The sequence below is a fragment of the Engystomops pustulosus genome, chromosome 8 (assembly GCF_040894005.1).
Source record: "Engystomops pustulosus chromosome 8, aEngPut4.maternal, whole genome shotgun sequence".
Taxonomy (NCBI): Eukaryota; Metazoa; Chordata; class Amphibia; order Anura; family Leptodactylidae; genus Engystomops; species Engystomops pustulosus.
Genome location: NC_092418.1, coordinates 26,839,245 through 26,858,292, shown reverse-complemented (window position 1 = coordinate 26,858,292; position 19,048 = coordinate 26,839,245). Strand labels below are relative to the sequence as shown.

Sequence of the window (19,048 nt, the reverse complement as noted above, 5' to 3'; positions counted from 1 at the left end):
AGTGTCCCTCTGTGCACAGAGAATCATGGGACCGACAAGAGGTCCTCCAAAGATAATTGGGCCTTGTCAATTCATTTTCCCTCTTCCTACAGTCCCAAGTAGCGAAGTAAGTATAAAATTATGACCGAAAGCAACATCTTTTACGTTTCTTGGAATTTGGAAAATTCCTGTCTAGTGTTCTGGGACAATGGCCCGGGTGCCCACAGAATGAGCTTGGAGTGCCGCCTCTGGCACCAGTGCCATAGGTTCGCCACCACTGCTATAGGTAATCTCCTCAAAATCTCTGTCCCAGCAACACCTATAACATTATTGCTCATGTGCAGATTGCTCTTCAGACCAGAACACTGTGGTCATTTTACGCACACATCAATATTGTGTTCTGTATTTGCAATGTGGACATTGATAACATATCCACAAGCCTTTGGATACGATGACTGCTGTCTCTGACCTCTTTATGGCTTAAAGGCAATCTACCATCAATATCAAGCATGATAAACCAGGGACACTTACTCAGATTCAGGCATTGTCTGTCCTTCTTCCTGCTGTTATCTCACAGCATAACAGACCCGTGAAGCTACAGCACAGAGAGGTTCTGGTAACGGACCCCAGAGCCCTCGTGGCTCATTAGCATAATTGTAAAGGTTGATTTTAGAAGGAGGCTATGGATAACAAATATAAGAAGATTCCTACAGTCACGGTGCCTGGATCTATGAGTAATGTCCCTGGTTTATGACACTTTATTTTGATGGAAGATTCTCTTTAACCTCTGGATAGGCTAAATATGTCTAAGTTGGATCTATGCTGCTAATCTATGGAGAAGAGTATGCAGTTGTGTGCATTTACAGTGTGATGTGCCCATTGCAGTGGTTAAAGGGGATGTCCCGCCAATATAACATTTCCCCCTGACCCACAGCATAGGTCATAAGTGAATTTATCCATGACCAAGGCAGTGGAGAACAAGAAAAAAAAACATGTGTATTCCCTCATCAAACTCTTATAAATTCTCTACATAAATATACTTACTGGCATACTCTCTTCCTGTTGCGATCTCTTTGGCCAAAACAACCTATAAAACAGTAAAATTAATAAACTAAACGGCATATAAACATTAAACAGAGATTTTGGCCATGGAAATTATCACGTAACCAAAAATGGCAGCTTCGCTTTGCTAAAGACATTCACAAGAAACCAAACTGTGCTGGGAGTGTAGGGACTGTGCGATGCTGAAGGTGCCCGTGAATCTTACAGTTGGATATTGCACAAATTAAAGTTTTGCTTCCACATCTACAGAACAGGGCGGCTTATGACCAAACACATTATGAAGACAGAAGTTCCTCTTGAAAGGTCTTCTTGTTGCGAGACTAATCAATATATTATGTATGTAATGAGGAAGCCCCTCCCCTCCAGAGGTCGCATAACTCAAAATCTGTAAAAGCAGCGAATTTCTTGCATGCAAAATAAAAATTCCTCACATTTCAGAACACGCCCCCCCAATTCCTCCACACAGACTTGCTAGGGCCAAAGGAAACAGACCCTGTGCTGGTCCAATATCATGGACCAAGCACAGTGCAATCTATATGATGCAAGGAGTCCCTGCTGGCCGTACTTCTAATGTTCATTCATGAGGGGATATGGGACATGGAATATGGGACAGGGATTTAAAAGAAACCATCAGGGAACTAATAAGGTAGGTACGACGGTAGGTTTCTAGTCTGATCCTCACCCACATGCTTACTTTGGTTACCCATTAAATTCTGTATAAGCAATGAAAATAGTTGTCCGATTTATACAAATTAGCACCAAGGCCTTTGGGGGCGAGTATTAAGAGCTGCAACCTACCATCAGATCTACTTTATTAGGTATATCCGCGATGGTAGGTTTTCCTTAATTTCCCGTGTCACACCCCTCCCCGCTCTGAGGTCACTCACTGGATGAAGCTGGTAATTACCCATAAATACCCTAAAACTTCCGGTGTGCTCCGGCCTGAAAACAGGAAGCACAAGAGTAAAACTGGGATCGGAGTGTTGGGGCAAGTGTGGTTTTTTTCCCCCAAACCATCTCCTATTTTCATGGTCAGCACTTTTAAGGATGAATATGTGGAAAAAATAAAAACTCACTGTTGAAAAGGATCCTTCACCGAGGATTTTACCAAACTTGAAGTCCTGAGGACGTTTCTTTCGAGGCTGCTGCGTCGGCTGTTGCACGGTCTGCTGCTCGGACTCGGTGTTCGTGTCACTCGTGGACCCTGCTCGGGTGCTGCAGTTTGCGACGGAAGGCGAAGACCCAGAATCTGAATTGATCACGAGAGAAGGAGATGGGCAGGGGCACATAACCACGTTGGACTGAATAGGCATAGTATCATACTAGAAAGATAAAAAGAGAAAAGATAAGCAAAATGGTTATACACCATACAAACACAGACCTCCAGTGCGCACAACATTTCATCCCTGCAGCCTGACTGTATAACACAAAATGTCACATTTTGCAATGCCAAAAATCAAGGTAGAGTTATAATTCCCCCGCTTTCGCAGATTGGTGATTATTCCCATGATGCCTCCTTGTTGCCTCATAGTATTATTTATGGCCAGTGGTAGCTGAAGAGCAGTGGGAGTATCTTCTCCATCTAAAATTCTCCATACCATAAGTATAAAGTCAGGGAGGCGGAGAGCCATTTGTTTATAACCGAGTGCCTGGAACCTGTGTGGTTAATATTAGTTACTGGTAGGAGTTTCTGCCCCCCTTGTGTACAGCCGGTGTTACAATCCATCACACAGCAAGATATGATGTCTGATGGGCGACAGTTTTCCACGGATTTAGAAAATATATAATCAGAAAATTACTAAATTTCACCCAATGCACACAACCCATTAAACAGATTCCCTAACCATTTTCCTTAAAGGGGTATTCCCATTTTGGCATTTACATTTATTTGAAGTCACCCGAGATAGCCGTCCTTGGATACAACTACCCTGCACTCTGGCACCAGTAGCTACCATGCACTCTTGAGACCAACTGGATTCAGCGTTTATTACCGCAGGACAGCTGTGGTACATGAATTAACTCCTGGACATCTCATTTACAAAAACTGTTTCTTTGTCTAATCCCTCCAGCAGTGGTGGTCGTATCCAAGGACAATCTCGTTCAACATTTTATGAGAAATTATCTTGACACAGGTACATTTTTTTAATAGCACGCAATTGAAGAAATGTGTCGGAGTACAGGACTTAATGACCCTATTACGCAGTAAACCCCTCCTGTTATCACAGCTGCTTTGTAGCTTGATGTTCATAATATTTGTATGTAACCTGTACATTTGTATTCTACAGAAACTCCAATATTAAGCTCACAAAGAAAAGCATACCAAGGACTCAGACGACCAGTTTGCAACCTGTATTAAGCTCACAGTCGTGTGCACTTATGCTTAAAAGGGGTTGTCTGGGATTAATTTTTTTTTTTTTTTTTTTAATGGGCACCAGTCACTGCAGGCCTCTGTTCCTATACACTTCAACTCAACCATGGACAACCCCTTTAAGGGTTTCTGCTTCCACCTCAAATTCTACACATTTTTCTACATTTCCTGATCCAGCTTTTCATGCAGTGCAATCCATGGATGCGTAGCCATAGCAAGCGCATTAATAAGAACACGTACAAATAATGTGGCCAAGATTTTCAACTGAGAATGTATAGCTTGGCTCCAAACGCAGCGCAGGCATATAGGCGACCAGACACAGATTACATTCATCTAGGAAAGGGAACAATTCCTGGCATCGTATTATATTCTACCGCCCAATTTCACCGAATTACAAAAGTAAATAACTGAATGGTCCGTACTACAGGAAACTTCCATGAGTAGGAAATTATACAGATGCAAAAACTTTACAGTCACGTGTTAGCAGCAGATAAACATGGTGTGGTACTTTCCATGCACCTGGCTGCTTGTGCTATTTCTGTATCTTCTATCAAAATCAAAACCACAGGGGTTTGTCCCGGCCCTGTAAAGATTTACAGCCCATTCTTGATGGTGCAAGAGAATCTACCATGCATGTGCCGAGAAGTGTCTCCGCACAAGTCGCTGCACAACCCTGGGGGACTTGTGTGCATAGGTGGGTGGATATAGTAGTGGAGATACCCGATAACTGCTGGTTCTGCACTTCCCTCATAGATAATGATAAGGCTGCATGATTAGCATAATAATAATTATTTATATAGCGCACACAGATTACGCAGCACTGCACAAAGCATGGCAAATTGGTCCATGGACCCCAATAACGAAATAGAATGTAGAATCCTTCCTAAAATAGAAGGGATTTAGGAGAGTCACATTAACGTTCAACCGATGATCCCGCCCATAGCCAATTCAGAACATCTGCACTCTCGTCTAGTGTACGAAATGTGTACGGCAAAAAAGCAGACACTGTTGAGCTCCTCTGCCAACGTGCCCCAAAGCTCCTCTTTCCAAACATCTGCATGTGGAAGGAGTTAGGTCTCACACGCATGAGATGATTTGGCAGATGTAACCCGTGTATGGGAAGGGCAAGAGGGGTTCACGGGACCCACTTCCCATGACACATCAGAACCTCTGGAAAAAAAAAAAAAAAAAAAAAAAAAAAAAGTAGTGGGGTATTCCCCCGACCCCCACAACTTTTATAATGATGTTAATGAGCCAAAAAGAGCTCTGTAGGGGTGTTACGAGCATGTCTCCCGTCCCCCCTGCACTTCCTGCTGCTTGATTACAAGGGGTGAGAGGTGGAGACATATTCTGCGCATTGTAACAGCCTGTGAATCCGCAGCTTGGGTTTTGGTAATTTGTTAATTTGCCCAATTTTAAAAGTAGATTTTAGAAAGGTGGTGGCCATTGATAACGTATATAAGAAAATTTCCACAGTCATGGTGCTTGGATCTATGAGTAATGTCCCTGGTTTATCATTTCCTTTAAAAGGGAGTCAAAAAGGAGCCAGCACCAAACTAAAGTTACCATTTTTTAGAGATGCCTAGAGGAGGTCACGTGGCGGCACAGGTAAGGCAGAGCGCAGCTGTAACGTTCACAATGACATGGCATTATCTGGGTGTACGGAAGAGTAAACAGGAGATTGTGGCGATTATACACACACCTCCGGATACAAACAGCCTCCTTACAAGGTTCTATTGAAAACACTTTTTTAAACATTTACAATGAAAGATTTATAAGCCACTTCCTTGTTGGACGCTCTGCCATAACATCCAGGTATCAAAAGCCGTCAGACCACCACTGAGAAACATTGCAGACATTCATCTGGATTTAAAGGGGTTTTATGGGACTAGGATTCAGATGCCCACAACACTCAAACATCTCCCGACTATGGGGATGTGGCTGCCGTAAAGTGCATCTCTAAATGCTGTTAACCCCAGCAGCTTAGGCAAGATGGCCGCTTGTACAGCAAAATCAAAGCATAAAACAGATTAGGGATAAAACAAATATGTAACCCAATCTGGGGTTAATTTGACAAAACAAATACCTTCCCTTTAAGTATTGTTTTTTTAAATGACCATACCACTAATGCAACCGAACCGTGTTAATAGCCCTAAAGGCGGATATTTTGTTACAAGAGATGAGCGAGTTGTATCGTAGTTTCCATTCGTGTAAATCTATATACGTAAACAGAGAAATAAGATCTTCTGCTGCGCGAGAGGTTTTTCCATGTAATTCCAGATTGCCCCTTAAAGGGAAATTCCACCTTCAAGTCACAGTACGGCTTATAGGACTGCGAATAAACTATTTTGCTCACCAACCGCACAATGTCTCTCTGGTATCAGCCGCTTTAGGAGTCCGCAGACGCACAAGCCAATTGCAGGTATAATTATAATGTAGTTACAGGATTAGAGCTATAAACCATTATGTACTCAACTAAATAAATGGGCACCTTGGCACGGCAGAATGATGCAATGAGTCTGCAATATTCAGAAGGAAGTAAACAATCCCAGACAAGACAAAAAGAAGAGGCATCTAGTAAGGTACAGCGTGATCTCTCCCTCCAAACCTGAGCAAATCCTCACATAAACACAGTCTGAATATAGACGGCTAATGGAGGCTGCAAATCCCCCCGAGGCCGGAGAGAATACAGATGAGTCACCCAGATCCTCCTAATTGGAGTCCATGTCCTAAGCGCTTATCATTTCTGGAAACAACAGCTCAGGCTGGTGTCAGGCCGGCTCACATTTACATGTACTCGTCCTAGGGAGAGCAAGCGGCAGCTTCTTTCTACTGCTGCAGGGAAAGGCCTCATATTTGTCTCGCTTTACTCCTATAACTTCACATACTATACATAATGGAGCATCAGATGACGGCACGGTGAAGCCCCCCGCACACGGGTGTTATTTCTGGACCAAGGTATTCCTATGGGCTTATACACACAGCCGTGTCTTCTATGGTCCAGTGTAGGATCCAACTGCCCGGCTCACACATTTTGGTTGAGGCCCTGCCTGGTCTCTTACTATGTATAATATCACACATATTCCTCTCATATACAAGATCTCTCCCCTAATCTGTACGGGGCTCCACAACGTTCTACAATTTCCTACCACAGTCTAAAAATACTCTATCCCTAGTGCCTGGGAGTCCGAGATAGGAAAATTAAGACTTTGGGAGGGGACCAGTTCCCAGAATTCAAAATACAAACCCTTAGCACAGCAGGGCGAACCTTTGCTCCCCTATGGCCCAAATTTATCCACGCCTGCCTCTATTTTTTTCAGTTTTTTTTGGTTTAATCTAATGAAATAACATTTTTACCACTTGGATATGGATTCATCCATGTGTGTGATCCGCATACACCAGCCTGTCCCTGTATACCCACGTGCCCAAGGCCGTAAATAGCACAGGAGGGGGGGGGGGCGGACGGACGGACAGGTAATCTCTCTGTGTGTGGCCAATAGATAAAACACGCCTGCTGCTACTCATCCTCCTGTGCTATGACTACCATCGGATAAATGCTTGGACATGTTGGAAGTGGTCGAAATTTGGGTAAATTATTTTTGGCATTCCTCGTGCAGCGGAAAGTAGAGTTCATCGGTTCAGAAAATTCCTGAGGGGGAAAAAAGGGAGCAAGAATTCGAGGTCACATACCAGACGCTACTCACACACCTATCACATTTCAGATACAAAGGCCAACAGGAACTTTTTATGTGTCACTCAAGGGTGCGGGTTTTACTGCAGGACGACAATTGTCAATTAGAAAACAACAAAATGACCTGCAGACTGATTCTCCTGACCCTACAATCATTTATTTCATGGACCACAGCAACATTCTCATAGGGAGAGACGTTCCTAATATAACTACACTACTTACAATAGCCACCACACAAGCTTCATACTATGAGACTACCTGCACCTGTTTTATGGATTCAAACTGAGAAATGGGTGCAGATTTTGCGGCAAGGAATTCTGGAAAAAAAAAAAATTAATCTGGAATTTTGTGGTCACTTATAGAGGTCACTAAAATCCTGATGATTTTCTGCAGTATTTCTGCAAATAGGACCCGCTCTAGAGTTTCTATGGTCTTCACAGAGATTCGGGAAAACTGAACCAATGTTCATCTGTATATAAACCTTAAGAAAATATAACTGCACCCCATGTTTTTAAGTCCGCAGCATTTTCTGCATCGTCCCATTACCGTATACCAAGGTTAATCTGGGGAAAAAGATCCGGAGATTAGCTACAAGAGACAATTGAAAGCACAGAAAAGTTCCCACATAAACACCTGCAGTATAGTAAGGATATATCAAGGGCTTTGCTCCAGTTTTCTGGTATAGAGAAGATGACATTTTGGATGCAAGCTCAAGTTTAGATTGTGAGCCCCATTGGGGACAGGGACTGATTTGTCCTGCTTTGTGCAGTACTGCGTAATCTGTAGGCGCTATATATATAAAGAATTATTATTATTATATTATTATTAAAGTTGTGTTTCTCTTGCCCGTTTCTAACCAAAAACAGAATAGCGTGTGGAGTTTAATGAAAATTTTGGGACACTTCTCCGCTCATCAAAATTAAAAAGAGAAATGCACCAAAGATATGAATCTCCTTTTCACTCCACCTCCAAACTTTGGTGAATGTCTCAAATGCGTTAAAGGACATTATCATCGGTTTAGTGATGGCAGATGTGTGGCAATAAGAATATTCCTGAGGAAATATTATAGGTCTATATGAGGCAATCGCAGAAATATATGTATCACCGGGGCGCCTCCGAGTCTCGTATTTTAATTTTTGCAACCCCCTCCCCGATGCGCTTTATGCGCTCCTATAAATCCTTGCAAAATGGCAAATAAATTTAGTGGCGGCATATAAGGGTCTATTACTGGGACAGTAACGGCAGAACTCTATAGGACTACAAAGAGCCAAATAGTTCAAGTGAAACAGAACTTGTGATCGCCGCAAGTCTGGCTCCAAGCTCACAGACAAGAAATGACAAGTCATCAACTTTACGGTTTGTGCTCGTGTTCTATCAGTATCTCCTATTGTCTTGGTACAAACAAAAACTATGAAAAAAAACTGTTTACCTTGTATAATGTGCTGTCTATTTGTCTATTCCAGATTTACATACAAGGAGGAAAGTCATTTTTATTGATCAGACGGATATTCGTGATAGGATTTTGCTGAATCCTCATCTAGCAGCATTGATCCGTTAGGAAACTGCTTTTACTAATGTTCTAAGAAAAACTACACTTTACCAGAAATAAACTATTCTGTTATACCAGCGAGACATAGGATTAGTTTTGCTTTTGTAAAATTTATAGAAATTGAAAAAAAAAAAAAAAAAAAAAAACAACCCTGCACAAGACCTCTCTAAGAAGAGCCTATTCATCCATTGATCCCATATCCTTCTATTTTATACCCATCTATTATCCACCCATTTATCTCTATTCCTCATCTATCAAAAGGAAAAAAAAAAAAAAAAAAAAAAAAGAATTCTCCAATTAACAGAACAGTTGTTGTCAGTAAAATTACATAAAAATATTAAAAACCTATTTAAAGGAAACCTGTCACCGCTGTTCCAAAAAAATGAAACTAAGACAGGTTCCCATAGAGCCCTTTAGTCCTAAGGACACCCATTTATCAACTAACACTGGCGATGCATAGAAAAGCAAAAAAAATCACATTTTATTCTGTACCTGGTAACCAGGGAGAACCCAGCGAGTCCACGTGGGAGGATCACCGCGGCTCGAGTCCTCGCCCTCCTCTGTGCACATCAGCCAGCGCACGCCCCCTGTATGATTTTTCCTACATCGCACAGCCGAGTTCCGCGCACGCGCACTGGCTGCTCTCAGCTGTGTCACTGCTTATCAGCGAGCAGGAAGCCAGGGAGCCGCGTGGCGTAGGAAAGATGGAGGCGTGCGCTGGCTGATGTGCACAGAGGAGGGCGAGGACTCGAGCCGCGGTGATCCTCCCACGTGGACTCTCTGGGTTCTCCCTGGTTACCAGGTACAGAATCAAATGTGATTTTTTTGCTTTTCTATGCATCACTAGTGTTCGTTGATGAATGGGTGCCCTTAGGACTAAAGGGCTCTATGGGAACCTGTCTTAGTTTCATTTTTTTGGAACAGCGGTGACAGGTTCCCTTTAACACAAAAGTATAAATCGTCATAAAAACTTTAAAAATAAGTTATAATATAGAAAAGTTTTAATTGGACATTAATATTAATTGTTGCACTACAAAAGCACAAACAAGAAAACTTGATTAATGAAAACTCAATTTACATTTAGGTTATTAATTTCTCAAAGTTCTTCTTTATCTTTGTAACGTAATCTGGGTTATTACTCATCCCTGAAATTTTTGTTGACATGAGTCATATTTTTGCTCTAAAAACGGTGACTCATGTCATGGATACAGTTTGTTTTTACCACTATAGTTAGATGGATGCGAGAAAGATAGAGAAGAAATGGATAAATATCAGAGAGCAAGATCGACAGATATGAGAGAGATAAAACAGAAATGAAGACAGATCAATGAGATGGAGACTAATCATTCAACCCCCTATAAGTATATGAAACTATATTTTAATTCATAATACAGGCGGTCCCCTAGTTAAGAACACCCGACTTACAGACAACCCCTAGTTACAAACGGACCTCTGGATGTTGGTAATTTACTGTACTTTAGTCCTTGGCTACAATAATCAGCTGTAACAGTTATCACAGGTGTCTGTAATGAAGCTTTAGTGTTAATCCTGGTTCTTATGACATCCAACATTTTTAAAATCCAATTGTCACAGAGACCAAACATTTTTTTTGCCGGGGGTTACAATTATAAAATATACAGTTCCGAATTACATACAAATTCAACTTAAGAACAAACCTACAGACCCTATCTTGTACGTAACCTGGGGACTGCCTGTATCTAAATAAACCCAATTTCTCCAATGTAGATTCCCCCTTTTCCTACCAAACTAAAATTTAACCACAAGGTTGTTTGCTCTTTCTCAACAAAATAATTTTTTTTTTAAATTAGACCAGAAGACCCCGCACTCTTCTTTCGACATTAAGTCGCTCCATTGGGAATAATAATTTCTATTTCTTGCAATCGCCGCCTCACAATATGAAGGTTTCCGTCATGAGCAGGTTTGCTTGGTAAATTCACCATTTGTTTAAACATTTTTAATGCCAATTACATATAAAAAGCCAGTCCCCTTATTAAGGACACCCGACTTACAGACGACCTCTGGTAAAACACGGACCCCTCTGCCCCCTGTGACCTCTGGTGAAGCTTTCTAGATGCGTTACTATAGTCCCAGGATGCACTGATCATCTATAAAGTGTCTGTAATGAAGATTTATTGATAATCCTTGGTCCCATTACAGCAAAATATTTGAAACTCAATGTCATTGGGGCAAAAAATTTTTTGTCTGGATCTACAATGATAAAGTATACAGCTTCGGCTTCCATACAAATTCAACTTAAGAACAAACCTATGGACCCCATCTTGTACATAACCCAGGGACTGTCTGTAGAGACTACTATGAAGCGGCTGGGACGGGAGGGCGCTTCACTATGGAAACATTTCAGTAAAATGGCACAAGCCTAAAGTAACATCCTTGGATATTTCCTTTCCTGAAGATAATGGAGATGTTATCAATCTCCACCGCGTGCTAAAGTTTAATGAAAGGCCCTTTGTGATTTCTCGCAATTCAACGAGGTCACAATTTGTCAAGAACAGAAGACGCTCGATTTATCTTTTTTATTTATAGTAAACATCCGATTTCACATGATCTGCTGTCACATATCATTCACAAGACTCAGACCGTGACTAGCAATGGAGGTCGACAAATATCACTTCTCTGCACTTACATCTCTTGCTGTTTTTTTTTTTTTTTTTAAAGGAAACCTACCACTTAGTATGGCAGGGGTAAGCTGTAAGTACCGAGCACCAGCTCAGGGTGAGCTGGTGCCGGTACTTACTTTCGTTAGTGTTAAAACCGCGGTATCGCGGTTTTAACACTTTTTAAACTTTAGGGCAGAAGACACTTCGGCGCTGCGTGCGCACGATCGTGCGCGCGCCTCCATAGGAAATAGCGGAGATGTTGCGCGCGCACGGTCGCGCGCAGCGCCGAAGCCCCTTCTGCCCTAAAGTTTAAAAAGTGTTAAAACCGCGATACCGCGGTTTTAACACTAACGAAAGTAAGTACCGGCACCAGCTCACCCTGAGCTGGTGCTCGGTACTTACAGCTTACCCCTGCCATACTAAGTGGTAGGTTTCCTTTAAATCAATGACTTACCAAGTTTATATACTATTTTATGTGTGCAATTATTTTAATCACAATGTAATGTTTTATATTAATCTTTATTTCATTAGTAAATTCATCAAGAATGTCAAAAGATTGTTCATGTAAAAATGCAAGTTTCCACAGAATCACAGGACTTTCAATGAATGCCAATGAAATAATAAGCAATAGGTTTTTAACTGAAAAAAAATGACATGAAATTTCTATTGTTTTTCCGAGTTACTTTTAATTCTAGTTGGAAAAATTCTGTTATTACTTTTAAAAACATTAATTTTAATTTAATGGTTGACAAATGAAAGCAATGGCTACAGAAGGAGGAGAATTTAGTAAATACATTTATATTTCTGCTAGCGAAAAGAAAAAAATATAAAAATTAGAGCAAATTATTTTAATACTAATTTTTTTTTTTCAGCTTGGAATCCAAAGCACAGCAGACCATCTATAGCGAATGTATGCATTAAAGAAACCTGCAACTTTAAAGGACACCACTGTACAACAAACACGCACTACAATGGGAGAGTAACAAGGCACAAGCTGCATGGGGCACATGTAAAATAAATGTCCCAAAGCCGGACATAAAGGGCAGAAGGGGGTATCTAATAGTCATCTCTGTTATAGGGTCATACATGTCAGACAGGAGCTGGTCCAAAATATATATAAAAATATTAGAATACTTGCAAGAGACTAGAAAGAAACAAATAGGGTCAGACTCAAAATTGCCACTAGCATAGCTCCATCCACCATGTAAAAAATTTAGGAAGGTCCGCTAGTTGGCAGAGGCAACGATTTACTCGGCTGCCAATCCAGCCGAACACGACAATTGGGTCTGCTCATCCCTAATCCTTATTCTAGTCATTAAAACCGGCTTAACGGAAACCGCAACTGGATCTACACCACCAACGCTGTAGCAGAGCGTTACATAATAAGATGCCCATTACATAGAAATAGGCTCAGTTCATATCTGCGTTGCGAGTGTCCGCTGCACTCTCCATGTTAGGAGAGTAACAGAACGCAAGAACAGAAAGTGAACATTGACTCCATTCCCCATTGATACTCATGTACGAATACAACTACTACAGCAGGAAAAAAAGAAAGACAATTCCCCCCTCCCCCACTATTTCGTGAGGGAGCGGAGAATGCAACATGGTGTGAACTGAGCCTTAGAACCAAAGTTATGCGACACCGATGAAGCAATGTCAATCCTAAAGAAAAACCTTGAGTGCAAGTCACTTAATTTAACAGAAAAAAAAAATACAGAAAAGATTTACAAGTCCCAGTTGAATGCAAACACATATTTACAAGTGCTGTGCACAATAAAGCTGCTGTGGGGCAGAGGTATCATGTAACCTGACAGTCTGAACACAACCGAGTATATATTGGCTTCTACATGGGCATCTACCTTGCCTTATTTGTCGTGGTCATAGCTCAGACCCTTATAATGCACCCATATTGAGCTAATTGCCCCTTTACATGGGCAGGTTTCCTGCCATTATCAATTGCTGATAGATATTAAAAGTTGATTGCTATACACACGCAGCAATCATTGTACGCTAAGGGACAAATGAACAAAATGTATGGTATATTCACAGGTCAGGTCATAGTAGTTTGATAGGAACACCTCCACAAGAGTAGAGAATAATCTGATCGGGACCAGCAAACCGGAGAATGGCGGTCCTGGATGGAGAAGCAGGTTGAGCATGTGTTTTGCCAATTCATTCAATTCTATGGTAGTGTCGAAAATAGCCGAGCACAGCGCTCAGATATCTCCAGGGCACGCAAATAGTGAACATGAGAGGTGGAGATACCCAAGCACCAAGCTCGAGGTTTCCAAACTCCCAAAACACAAAAGGTGTGACAAGATGCATTGCTCCACCTGCTACTTCATTCAATCGGTGAGACCAGGACCCCTAATTCTCTGGATCGTGGGAATCGACTTACTTGACACCGCATGCTACAATGCCTCATACAGAGGACCCCTTTGTAATGTGAATACGCCCTAATGGAGAATATGTAACTATTATATTCATATTATAAAATTCTTGCAAAACCAAACAAGAAAACTGATCTGGCAAAGTCAAGCAGATGTCACATCCACATTCCAGAGCCTTGTATACATCCACAAGTAGTTACATGTTGCCATAATTATCCAATCCAACGCCTGCCATAAATGTGGGAGAGAAACTAGGAGGGAACTTGGCAGATGCCAATAAGAGCGCACAGATTAGCAGATCGCTTTCCTCCTGGCCTCCAATGAATGCAGCCATAGCCATGAATGACAATGCACTTGTGAATGACTAGTAGAAACCACAGCAGCACTTCGCGCACGCCATTCACTAAAACGCCTTGTTTACCCTTCTCGCTCGCTTCCCATTTTCACTCAACAGAAAGGGGAACTTGCACGTTGTTTACAAGCCGGAGAGTAAGACAAATACTCTGCACAGAGTCACCGAGTCAAGTTTCTGCAGGTCACCTTTAAAGCGCGCTCTGTGAACTTTTGTAAATAAAGCTAATTGAAAGGAATAAGACTTGCAAGGGTGTCACATCATGGATATGATCGCAGCTGTCAGGAGAGGAATAATGGGAAGGAAGATGGTATAATTATATAGTTCATAGACCTGTTGTCTGAGTGGTCCCTGACACAAAGTATCGCTCTCATGGGTACCAGTTATCAGAAACTAGAAAATTCCAGAGGGGCTTGGATCATCTCCTCTCAACAAGAGCAGACATTCATCTTCTCCATAATCTAAATATTACGTGTTCTATACACGTCTTTCCATGGTTCACCTTCTAGTATGGATTGGTGCACCCCCTACACCGATGCAAAGGACAGGGACCCTCACCAATCACCACTATAAGGGTCCTGTGTTACTCCCCAAGAATAGAATCAGACATTTTTGGAACCAGCAGGAGAACCAGCTGCCTGAACCCCACCAATCAGACACTGTACCGAGGACAGGCAATTTTAAAATTTAGGAAACCACCTTTCACAAAAATAGTGGGGCCGGTCAGCAGCCATGTTGCATATTAATGCTGTAATAAGAGGACCCCCCACTGTCATGATTTGTGGACCCCCATCTTATACAACTGAATTATCATATTTTGGACTCACTTCTGCAGCATTTTCCAGATCTATTGCTGCAATTTACTATTGATTTACAAAGAAGACAGTTTGCTACAATGTATTGTATAGATGGCACAGCTCCGCACATTCAGTAGTGGCTTTGCTTGGTATAACAGCTCACTTTCATTTACTTAAATTAAATTACTTAATTATCCCTATCCACGTGCTGATCGGTGAGAGCGACTGCCGAGACCCCAGCGCTCCGGAAATCATGGGTGGCGCACACGTCCTGCAGCTCCACCCATTAGGGAGAACAGTACCCCCATAACCCATGATCAGTGGAGGTCCCACTGATCATCTTGTTATGGGGTAGGGAGATAATTTGAGACAATCCCTCTTAATACTACTGATCTATAGATGGATCCTGTAAAAAAGGTTTTAGAACGTACCCGAGCACTTATCACCCTTTTAGGCCTCTTACGGCCATACTATTGGCACACGGGTAGCGTACGGCCACATTCATTTCAATGGGCATTTACAATGCCATGGCCGTATTGTCCAGTGTACCTTGAGCAAGACATAAAATATAGAGCATGCCCTATTTTTTTCCCAGTATTTTGATTCCATACACTCCATAGAAGTCTATGGGAATGTTAAATATATACAGCTGTGCACCGTATGCGGCTGTATATATGGGCAGTATCCAGGGACCCCAGAGCCGGTGGCAGGTGCATTCTGTCAGACAGCTCACCGCATGTTATACAGATACAATAACATATGGATGAAAAATGTCTTGTTTATACGGATTCACACTGCACAGAAATGCTGGACTGGACAAATCATAAATTTGGGTGAAAGCAGCATTAATCACCCAATTTGGAGTCAGCTTCCAAATTATTTGGCATTGATGCCCAACCCAAAAGGACAGCCTATTGATAACCCCTTAAACCAAGCTAATACATTATATAATTGCAGTAACCCATCGGCACAGGAACGATCTATACTGCCAAAATATACAACTTCACATTGATGGGACACAACTGAAGCAAACCCCCAGCTGTGACAAGCATACAACAGGTTATAACCTATACGCCAAAAGTAATTGCCATTGCAAATACTCTAATAAAACAAAACAAAGTATATTAGAAAGATTTTGAGCCTTATAGGTATAACCTGGACGTGCCCTTAAAGGTGACATCATCACAGCAGGACATGATGACATCATCAGGGTGCACCCAGGTTTAGAATTCATGTTTAAACACCTTGGGGTGACTTCTAAGCTCACAGGGGGGTGTTTAGAAGATGGTGATTGCGGATAAGTAAAGGTTATGGGTAAATTATTGTGAAATCTGCTCATTTTTGGTGAAGTTATGAGGCGGCGGGTGATGTGGGGGTCTATATGGGGTGCGGCTGTAATGGGGGTGACGTGTACTTACAGGACTGGCTGTGGGGGTCAGGGACAAGCACTGGGCACAGGGGCAGATGCCCATCCTTCCATCTATGGAGGGAGAGGCCTGCACCCGCCGCGGCGCACACCTCTCCCCGTCCATTGCCTCCTCACCAAAGCCTCCCACCCGCTCCCCCGCCCGAGCCCCAGCACAAAGCAGCCGTCTTACCACTTGGCTAGTGGTCCTGGCCATGGCCTTCTCCCCCTCTCCTCAGATGCCTTATAGACTCACACAGCGGCCAACAGTAATGGCCGCCCGCATCGTCTGGAGCTGACGTCACTCCACAACAATGTTCGTGGTGGTGAAGGGAGGAGCGATCTGCAATGATGTGGCGCTGGATTGGCTGAAGCTGCTCTTAGCGCGCTAGTGATTGGACGAGGCGGCCGTTCATTAGCCCGCCAGGTTCCCGCCTCCTCCTCCTCCTCATTCACAGAAAAAGCGTCTTCGTTTCCTTGTTTGTTTCCTCCATTTTGCAGCGAGGAGGTTGTGTGTGTGTGTGTGTGAGGGGACGGCGCTTCTGTTTACTTCCCACACTCCTACCTTGTCCTGTAACTGGAGACCGAGCCGTAGCATCACACCTTACTGCGCTATTTCTCACATTGCGTTTTGTTACATGCGTTTTTTTTTTCTGTAAAAATAAAATAAACTGTAAATGTGTCTTCAAGTCCTTGAGGTGTCCTCCTGCTTATTTGTGCGTTTGTTATACCGGGTTTCAGAAGGGCTGAATAGCAACTGATATCGAGTATAACAGCGGCATCTGTTCACATTACTGCGTTTCTTACTAGAGGAAAAAAAATATAAATGTTTCTACAAGTCCACATAAAACTGTGTGACAACTCACATGTACACATATATACAGTACATACTGTTCTTACAAAAGTTGGTGGATTTTTCCAGGAAAAAAAAGAAAATATCAGTTGTAGTTTTCTTTTTTTCCCAAATGCAGATTTTGAGTTTTAAGCTGCCTCCGTGTGAACACAGTCCAGTTTTTTTGTCATTACTGTAGTTTGCTGTGTCCGCAAATACGGTCCATGTGTCGTCCGTTTTTGTGAATTCGCCGAAACGCACAAGAATAGGATCTTCTCTGAGGTATCTACAGCTTCCTACACGTGAGGAGGAGAGATGAGAGGACCCGTAATTTCAGTTTGGGGTTCAGCAGCATGACCCGGACCTACTTCCGGATTGATGGCTGAACGACAAACATGGAAAATTGACACCTATGGCCACTAGCCGTGACTAGTAACAAGTCATAGCTACCGTAGCATCGATTTACCGGATTGGCTGTTTGGTCGCTAGTCCAGCAATACGTCCAGGTCGCAAGGCCGGACCCAGACTGAAATCACTGGTTGGTTCATTGGTGGTTTCCAAATTTGTGACTAAATACTGATATTCATAGATTTAAGGGGACACGTATATCCATAGGCTATTCCATTAATTAATAGATAGATTTGGGTCCTTTAGGATGTATTGCGAGCACAGGACCTACTTTGTGAGTTCTGAAAATAGAAAATGTCTGACTCTCACCCATTCACTTGGGGTTGTATGAGTGAGTGGGAGTGATGAGGGTCCATGAGGTGGTTGTCACATCTCTCAGTCACATATGGGACATCACAAGGATATAGCCTCAAAGATGGAATATGCCTTCAAAAATGAGAGTCCAAGAGGGAGAGACAATCCTTCATTTGCTTACGTCTCCATCTTTTGGTGGGTCCTTCCATCAATCCTATTAACCTCAGACCTTTGGGTCCACATATTGCCTAGGTTTGCCTATGTTTTCATCTTTTGTTGAAACCTGCCACCAATTCGCTTAACTTTGTAGTCCAAGTTTCGCTTAGATTCGACTATGTCTCCATCTTTTGGGATGGAGATCTACTACCAATTTGGATTTGGGACCTGCTACCAATCCTCTTAACCCTAACCGTGTGCTCCAGGTATTGCCTAGATTTGCCTTTGTCTACTTCTTTTGATGGGACTCACCACCAGTCCTCTTAACCCTAGCCCAGGAAGTGGACCTTGTGCTCCAGGTATTGCCAAGATTTGCCTATGTCTGCTTATTTTGATGGGACTCACCACCAGTCCTCTTAACCCTAGCCCGGGAAGTGGACCTTGTGGTCCAGGTATTGCCAAGATTTGCCTATGTCTGCTTATTTTGATGAGACCTACCACCAGTCCTCTTAACCCTAGCCCGGAAAGTATTGCCTATATCTCCATCTTTTGAGGGTACCTGACTCCAATCCACTCAGCCCCTAACTGGGGTAATGGACCTTATGATCTAGGTCCTCTATATAGATCTACAACACATAGCCACATAGCCTAAACTGGCAACAGTTTTGTACCTCTGTACTTCCTATGTCAGCAAAGAGATGACTCCATGTGCAATGTATGTGTAGTAATCCCTTACTTCAGTCGCTGAAGCTTGGGGGGGGGGGGGGGGTCCTCAACCAAGAGTCAAGTCTGTGTATGTTATGTGTTTGGGGGTCTTTAGTTATTTTGGAGCTGTCTGGGGGGCCTGAATTAGTTTTGGAGATCAAGGCAAAGTCTACAATTATTTTGGGGTATGGAATCTCAATATATTCTAAAATCTCATTTGGGGCTCCTGGGTTTTGTGTTTTTTCAATCTCAATAAGAACTTATATAGTTTACGCTTTATCGTAGTATCATATCGGTTTCTTTGCTTCCATTGTTGTTTGTGGTTTTCTATTTTCTTATCTATTTGCCTTGTGGTGTACTATTATTTCTCCGGAATGGAAAAGAGGAAATGATGATCGGGAGGTAAAAAAAAACACACATT

At 42.4% G+C, this 19,048-nt stretch overlaps 1 protein-coding gene across 1 annotated transcript in view; it reads right to left on the bottom strand.

The window, feature by feature from the left end:
* PDPK1 (3-phosphoinositide dependent protein kinase 1) overlaps nucleotides 1-16,574 on the bottom strand; it is a 30,630-nt gene extending 14,056 nt beyond the window's left edge. The window contains exons 1-3 of the mRNA XM_072120400.1: nucleotides 16,426-16,574; nucleotides 2,118-2,363; nucleotides 1,024-1,066 (exon numbers count right to left, since the gene is read on the bottom strand). Of these exons, the coding sequence (XP_071976501.1) occupies nucleotides 1,024-1,066; nucleotides 2,118-2,363; nucleotides 16,426-16,449 (313 nt within the window). The 5' untranslated portion in view covers nucleotides 16,450-16,574. The remainder of the gene's footprint in view (nucleotides 1-1,023; nucleotides 1,067-2,117; nucleotides 2,364-16,425) is intronic.
* Between the last annotated feature and the right edge of the window lie 2,474 nt (nucleotides 16,575-19,048).